The 8,380-nt window shown below is 34.3% G+C and overlaps 1 protein-coding gene across 1 annotated transcript; it reads left to right on the forward strand.

Annotated features, from left to right (window-relative positions):
- The first annotated feature begins 2,977 nt into the window (after window positions 1–2,977).
- Window positions 2,978–4,255, forward strand: LOC132638160 (zinc finger protein ZAT1-like). The gene has a single exon (XM_060355133.1). The coding sequence runs from the start codon at window positions 3,124–3,126 to the stop codon at window positions 4,027–4,029; it is 906 nt and encodes a 301-aa protein (XP_060211116.1). The 5' UTR covers window positions 2,978–3,123; the 3' UTR covers window positions 4,030–4,255.
- Window positions 4,256–8,380: the final 4,125 nt, after the last annotated feature.

Consider the following 8,380-nt stretch of genomic DNA (forward strand, 5'->3'; position numbering starts at 1 on the left):
ATTTTCAGTTTTATATTTGATTTATTTTTTTCTCCTCACAAAAGTAGAAGTAAAATTTGTATACATCCTACCCTTTTCAGATCAAACTTGTTGGGATCACACTGGGTTTGTTGTTATTGAATTTGAAATTTTGCTCTACACGAAAATAAAGCAAGGTGAAAAGGTGGAAGAGAGAAGAAGAGGATTATCAGTGACTTCTGATTTGGTTACAACAAACCCCAACTGTTTATTTGACTTCTAGTATGGCATAAGCCAGCCATATCCACAATGTATTTATTTCTATTAAGACCAAACAAAGTTCTCGAAATTCGTGTTATAATGCTTACGATTTGCAAGATTAACTCCCAATCTTGTGGTGAATAGTATGCCTTAAAATAATTTTACATGGTATAAGGGAATAGAAAATATTTAACTAGACAAAATAGTTACTAATATTCTATTCTATCACGGTTAGATTATATATAATCTTTTGATTAATTGATTTTTTTCTTTGGAACATTTGTCTTAAGCTTGCACTATTTGTGATACGTCTATACACATACGTTCAGAGCCACATATAAATATGAAAAGAAAAAATAATTTCTAGAATTAATTTGACAAAAATTAGATCTGAAACAGGTGATCATGTTCCCTTTTCTCAGGAAGTAGGAAAAGGCAAAAGTGAGAAAGATCCAAATTTTGCAACAAAATCTTTGGAAAAAGGTTAAAACAAAGACATTAATCATTTGTAGTTACTAACAAACTAATAATATGCCAGTAATTAACAATTTCAAGTACAAAAAAGATATAAGCCTAACAAAAATGAAAAAGAAACAAATATTTTATGATTCGTACAACATTCTGAAAAACATAAAGATAAAAAGTAGTAATAATTAATGAAAATAAAAGGGAAAGGTTTCTACTGAGAAGGCAGCATGTGCATGTTAGTTGTCCTTCTTTATCCACTTGTGATCATGCTTTGCTCAAAATTGGAGTATTAAATTACTCCATTTTGCCGTCCCATGAAAATATTCAAATCACAAATTAGTAGTACCATTTACCTCTATTATTAAAATAAAGATGAAAAACTATCAAAAACTATATAAATAAATTCTTTCTTATTTTTCACTTGCGCCTCGCTTGACGAATAACTTATTTGATTACAATAACAACAGCATACCCAGTGAAATCCCACAATGTGAGGTCTGGGGATGGTAAAGTGTACGCAGACCATACCCCTATCTCGGAAGACAGGGAGGTTGTTTCCGAAAGACCATTGGCTCAAGAGAAATCACAACGAGAAAGGTTAGATAAGCACAAGCAGTTCAAAGCAGAATGCAAATGAAACTAAAGAAACCGAATAAATCAGAATAAAGCAGTCTGAAAAAAAAGGGAACAGTAGCTATCACAGATAAATAAGATAATCGAAGTACAAGAAACCACATGTAGTAGCAAGAAACAAAGGGCAATAGACTATAGATCGAAACAACGACTACCTACTAGCCTTCTACCCTAATCTGAGTCCTCCAAAACCTCCTATCTAGGGTCATGTCCTCGGTAAGCTGAACCTGCGCCATGTCCTGTCTCAGCACCTCTCCCCAATACTTTTTCGGCCTACCCCGACCTCTTCTGAAACCATCCATAGCTAACCTCTCACACCTCCGTACTGGAGCGTCTCTGCCTCTCCTCCTCACATGCCCAAACCATCTCAGCCTCGCTCCCCTCATCTTGTCCTCCACTGATGCTACTCCAACCTTATCCCGGATATCTTCATTCCTAATCCTGTCTCGCCTGGTGCGCCCACACATCCATCGCAGCATTCTCATTTCCGCAACTTTCATCTTTTGGACATGAGAGCTCTTGACTGCCCAACACTCTGCCCCGTACAACAAGATCGGTCTCACAACCACTTTGTAGAACCTGCTTTTAAGTTTTAGTGACACCTTCTTATCACACAACACTCCTGAAGCAAGCCTTCATTTCATCCACCCTGCGCCAATACGCTGTGAGACATCATCATCAATATCCCCATTTTCTTGTATAATAGACCCGAGATATTTGAAACTTCTTTTCTTTGGGATGACCTGGGTACCAAGCCTCACTTCCACGCCAGACTCATGTGTCACGTCACTGAACTTGCATTCCATGTACTCTGTCTTGTTCCTACTCAAGTTGAACCCTTTAGACTCCAGAGTTTGTCTCCAGACCTCCAGCTTAGCGTTCACTCCGCTGCGTGTCTCGTCGATCAAGACTATGTCATCCGAATAACTTATTTGATTAAATTTCTAAAATCTGCTTATTATGAAAAATATTTTCTGTTAGAATGCTTTTCGATTAAGTACTTTTAAATTTTACAAATTTGTTTGATTAATTAATTAAAAAATACTTTTTGTTAATATTAGAAGAAAAATAACTTTTTTCAACTAAAACAATTTTGGTTGCTATTCAAAATCACTTGGTCAAATACGCCAACACTCCAAAAAGAAAATGAGCACTCTTGGTATTCACCGATTCTTAGCCAAATAGGTTATAATATCTATTCTCATGGGAAAGTCTTACTTTAAAAATTAAACGTTCTCTATTAAAGGTTTCATTCTTATGGTTCGAATCTGAAATTTCTTATTTACTGTTCAGTACCACACCACAACCATTGGAGTATTTCTTCTATTTCAAATTATATGGTATTTTTCATTTTCGAGAGTTAATTTGGCTAATATTAAAGTTAAATTGGATTGGATTAGATCAATTCAATATTTTAAAATTAAAATTTAGATATTTAAAAATTATATATAAAGTTACATTTCATTTCTCGTCAATATGATTTTTTTTTAAAGTATTAATCAAAATATACATAATTTAAATATAAAAAAATAAAAAATATCACATAAATTGAGACGGAAAGAAATAAGTAAATTCTAAATCCAGATAATTTTGGAATCAAACTCTCCCTGTTTGGTTGGAGAATGCTTGTCACCTACTCCTCTTATAGCCTTAATAAGTTCCCATTCCCACTCTACTCTTCCTCAACTCTGTCCTAGAGAGAGAGAAACCTATACACACACACATATGTATCTATATATCTTCATGTTGATTAGTAACTAATCTTTGATCTGCTCTGTTTATCTTTTTGTTGTTGAATGTTCTATGAGTATGGAGAAGCATAAATGCAAGCTATGTTCAAAGAAATTCTTGAGTGGAAAAGCTTTAGGTGGTCACATGAGGTCTCATTTAATACCTCTCCCACTTCCACCTAAGACTCCACCGTTAAATCAAGATTCCGGCGACCGGAGCAAGTCAACTCTGTCACTCTGTCCATCGGAAAATCAAGAACAAGAAGAGGAAATATTGGAACAGAAAGATTTTTACTATGGGTTGAGAGAAAATCCTAAAAAAAGCTTCAGAATAATAGATCCTGAGTTTTTGGATAGTGAAAGTGAAACTGAGTGGGAAAAAAACCAATCAAGAAGATCTAAAAGAAGTAGAAAAATGTTTGAAAATAATGAAGAAAAGGTTGGGTCATTGAGTTTGTTTTCAGATAGTTCTAGTGAAGAAGATATTGCTTTGTGTTTAATGATGCTTTCAAGAGATGTTTGGAGAAATTCAAATCAAAATGGGAAGAAATGCTACCAATGTGGGATTTGTTACAAAATGTTCAAAACTTCTCAAGGTTTAGGTAGTCATAAAACCATTCACAAGAACAACAACTATGAGGAAGAGTTACAAGAAAAATCATCAAAGAAAAAATTTGTTAGTGTGAAGAATATTGTGGATAAAAAATTGCATGAATGTCCATTTTGTGGGAAGTTTTTTCAGTCAGGTCAAGCATTAGGTGGGCACAAAAGATCACATTTTGTTATTATGAGTTCATCAACTACAGGTTCTTCTTCATCAACAAAACTTGGTGGTGATAGTTTAATGGAGTACTCAAATTCAGCTAATTTACCAAATGGGTTCATAGATCTTAACATGCCAGCACCACTTGAAGACAATGATTTTAGCCAACCAGATTTTTCTGCAGTGGAATTTCAACAAGAACAGGAAGTTGCATGAGAGGTTAAAAAATTTGTCCTTTAGTAAATTTTCAATCTTTTTCATGTCTTTTAGTAATTTTTGTTAAATGGAGTTTGCTTATTTTTTATAAAAAGTAATGATCTAGTTTAGTCCCATTGTAGCTTCTCTTGTTTTGGGGTAGTAGTTTAGTAGTTGTTAACTTGTAACATACATTGCTTTGAAACTTTCACAAGCAATCTGAAAAATTAGTTGCAGATACAAACAACTGATACAGTATTATCCTTGGGGTGGGTGGAGGGGGGGGGGGGGGGGAGGGACCAACTAGTGTAGGGGTAGGAGTAGAGTATAGCAGAAGAGAAGGATGAATTCTATATGTTATCATCACTCATCAGAGTCTCTGTATTCTTTTGGGTTTTTGTTACTTTTTTTTTTTTCTCGTAGGAATATGAAAATTCTCTCAATTGAATATGCTTATGTGCATTGCTTGTGGTACAAGAACCTTTTGGTCATAGTGAAAATACCAAAGCAAAGTGCTGGTGATACTAAGAGCCTGTTTGGATGGGCTTATGCCTATAAGTTGTTTGCAGCTTATAAGCTAAAAAAAATAAGTTGGGGTAGTCTAGCTTATTTTTTTTGGCTTATAAGCTGCTTTAGATAAGCTAAGTCAAATGGGCTCAATTATTTTTTTGAGCTTATTTTAAACACAAAATGACTCTAAGCTGACCAGCCAAACACTCAAAAAAGCTAAAAATAGCTTATAAGCAAGCCAATTCAAACGGGCTCTAAGACTTGTTTGCTTGTATGCATCCAGCTGGTGCCTTGTCTCTCTTTGTGCTGCTTCTGATTTTTTATTTTTAAATAAATAAAAAAAAACCTTAAAGAATTCCATTGTTTTGTTCTCTCTCATTATTGCCTTTATGGATTTCTCTGCTTGAGGTCTGCAGTAGTAGTTTTTTTCCATCTGTGACAGATATGACTACCAGGATCTACTTCTAAATTACTGAAATGACCCCAATTTGTTTTTTTTGCCCTTTTCCACCTTACTTTACATGATTTTTTCTAGCATATGGGATTAGCACAACACTTCTATCCTTATCCTGGTACATAGCTTGACTGTTTGAGTAGGGCATTTACATCGTCTGGTATAAGGTCTAAGAAAAATAATCCATATATAAAATCTGGTATAATTTTATCTCATGTTTGATAATTTTTTTCAGCTCCGTATTAGTTAAAATGTATTGATTTATACCACAATTCCAGTATAACTTTGTCCCTAGTTTAGAGTGGAATAACAAAACCATTACTAGTTATACATGGATAAAATACTTGAAAGGACAATAATGCCCATTATTCTTCTTCTCTAACCCTTCAAATATATTCCACTATCTGAGATAAAATGAAGAACTAACAATCAGTTCTTGAACTCGTCATTTTCCTCTGACCAAAAAACATCAAATTATAGCTTACATCAGCGAACAAGCATCACAAGAAAAGCTTTTGTTCTTGTTGTAGAATAGGCAATTTTTCTTGAGTCAATTTCAGCCGGCCATGGTAGATGATTTCATTACTTTTGAGCATCCAACGAAAATTTCACTTATTCAATGCTTTGGATTAGAAGAACTTCAGATAGATTGAGAGAGAGAGCGCGCACAATGTTATTATGAATGCCCAGGGCATAATTGTGAAGAAAGTTTTATGCAATTTAAAACCAAACAAATTATATTCCATACACCAATTTAATGTCACAAAACAAAACACCTAACAAAAAATAATCCTTGCATCACAATTCCTATATAATTAATATCTTTTTTTTTTTTTGGTGAAGAAAAACTTTTATTAATCCTCACGAACCAACATTTACATTGTATCTTCCAGTTTAGTCCCTATTTAGAGTATGCAAATAAAACTTTTCATGTACAAGTGTATTCTCTATCTTAGTAGCTCCTCTATCCATTTCTTGTGTTCCTGCTTTTGTCTTCTACTGAGAAAGTAGTCTTTGCGGTCCCTGCATTCCTGTTGAACTTGAGTCAATAGGATGTGAGGTCTTGGGACTTTGGAGTACCATACGGCTGAGTTCTGTATGTTAGAGCTGCTAGGGCCCCCAATACCATTTCCCTGCACCCTTTTCCATGTGTTGACTTGTCTAGTCTTCTCCATATACCGTTGAAATTCAGTACCTGGGGTCTTTTCTGAAGCCATTGTAATAATTCCCCTAGGCATCTGTTGGAAAATTCACATCCATAGAATAAATGCTCGATGGTTTCTCTCTCGGTTCCACAAAGTACACACTTGTCATCCTGGCTTATTCCCATCTTCATTAGTCGATCTTTGGTTAATAATCTTCTATGTAATGCTAGCCAGTTGATGATGCTGTGTTTAGGTAGGATTCCTCTTCTCCATATCCACCTGCTCCATGGCCATTGATTTTGCACTCCCATACTCCATTTGTATCCACTGCCAATGGAGTATTTCCCTGTCAGAGTTAGCCACCCATCTTGTACATAACCTGTAGCAAATTTGTCTCTGATATGACATAATTTCCGCCAGTACCAACAGCAATCTGGGGGTGTATATCTGCATAACTAATTCCTGTGCATAACTTGTCACTATTACAACATTGCAATCCTAGAGTAGATGTAAGAGGTAATAAACAGAAAACAAAGGTTAGTGTATATACCCTGTATCAAAAAATTCTACTTCAAAATTATTCCCTCTAGTTCTAATCCCGAAAGTGGTTAGTGATAAAGCAGTAAGTAGCATTTATGAAGAAAGGAGAAGTCTTCGTTTAATAGAGACCCCCAATTGCCTAGCAAATCAGCAGCTTCATTTGCTTCTCTAAAGCCGTGTTTGGATCTGTAATTGCTTTCATTTGTTAAGGCTTGAGAATCTGATCACCCCACTTATAAATACTTTTGGTTTAATAATTGTTTTTTATGATTTTATCCGAATATCGTTTATAATCATCAAAACATCCTCTCCAAAACAGAATTGCTAATTCTCTCCATTTTATTTTCATCATTCGTCATTCGTCTTTTTTGATGTAAAAATAATTTTAATTTATAATTTCTGTAAATAGTTTTAAGGACATTTTAATTATTTTAATAGAAAGAGTGTTTATCTATATGGTTATACTAAACAAACTGATTACTTATTATTAATTTCAACATTTCTAACCAAAAACATAACTGCTTATTTATAAATTCAACTTCATCACCTAAAATATCTTCATCACTTAATATTTATTATTTACTTTCAATTAGCTAACTCAAACGAGCTCCTAATAATAATTTGGGTTTATCAGCTACTCTTAATTAGTAATACAAAATAGTTCAGCGTCTTATGCTAAGGTCTAAAATGCGCTCTTATGAGGAGTGGACTTGGGAGCTAGCACTCAAATTAACTGTTAAAAAACAGCACAATTTGGTATAAAATATAAGAATTAATAAAAAGGAGAGAACTTTTAATGAGAGGTTTTCTTTTCTAAAATAATTAAAATTCCCATTCGTTTATTTTCCACGTTGGAAGCGCTTGGCAAAATACTCTTTAGTTGATTATGAGAATGTACAAATTGTGTCTAATAGATATAATTAACTCAAGTTCGGTATTTAATAGGTATCATCTCTAATTTAATGAAAACTTTTGCCAGTTGAGGTGTCCTGGACTCCCTGTATATATTCAGCCCGATATAAATAAGGAAATATGGAAGCTACTTGTATGCATTTGTTAAGGAAGCTGTCACTAAACCTGTTAACCGGTTCGGTTTAACCGGTTAAAACCGGTAACCACCTTTAATCAGAGATCTTGAATCCGAGTTCTTAATATAAAAAAAATCTTGAAAAAGAGCGTTTTCATCTTTAATGGACCACAATTTACCCCTCAAAAGTTAAAGGAGTGTTTCACCTTTAATGGTTTGTAAAGCCCATCTATCGGATAATAAATTGATTGAATAAACAATAATGCATATGGATACTTCTTTTAAGATTGGTGATGCCCCTGACAGAGGGTTGGTTGATGAGGACGGTTCAAGCAGGACTGATAGACTTCTGAATATGAGGTACACATGACATTTTAGACGAATCTCACATCTGAATAGGAGAAGAAAGTTAAGAGTTTTATAAAGCATACAACTCAAGTTCACATGGTATGTATGCTTTTGAGCTCGATATAGCACCCGAAAGACAAATTTGTATGGGCCTAGACCGAAGCAAACAACATGTGTCATGAACTCGGGATTGTGACAACATGTGTAGAATTTGCCTAGATTAGGCTTCAGCACAATTGAAAGATATATCTTATGTGGAATACATGCCAAAACTATTTATTTTATATAGTCTTTTGTTGGGTAACTACCTAAAGTTCACTGTTTTTGGTTTTGGATGCAAAAGTTCAA

The sequence above is a fragment of the Lycium barbarum genome, chromosome 4 (assembly GCF_019175385.1).
Source record: "Lycium barbarum isolate Lr01 chromosome 4, ASM1917538v2, whole genome shotgun sequence".
Classification (NCBI taxonomy): Eukaryota; Viridiplantae; Streptophyta; class Magnoliopsida; order Solanales; family Solanaceae; genus Lycium; species Lycium barbarum.

What these genes read in the sequence shown, in the direction of transcription:
- LOC132638160 (XM_060355133.1), top strand. Translation starts at nt 3,124, where the DNA reads ATGAGTATGGAGAAGCATAAATGCAAGCTATGTTCAAAGAAATTCTTG.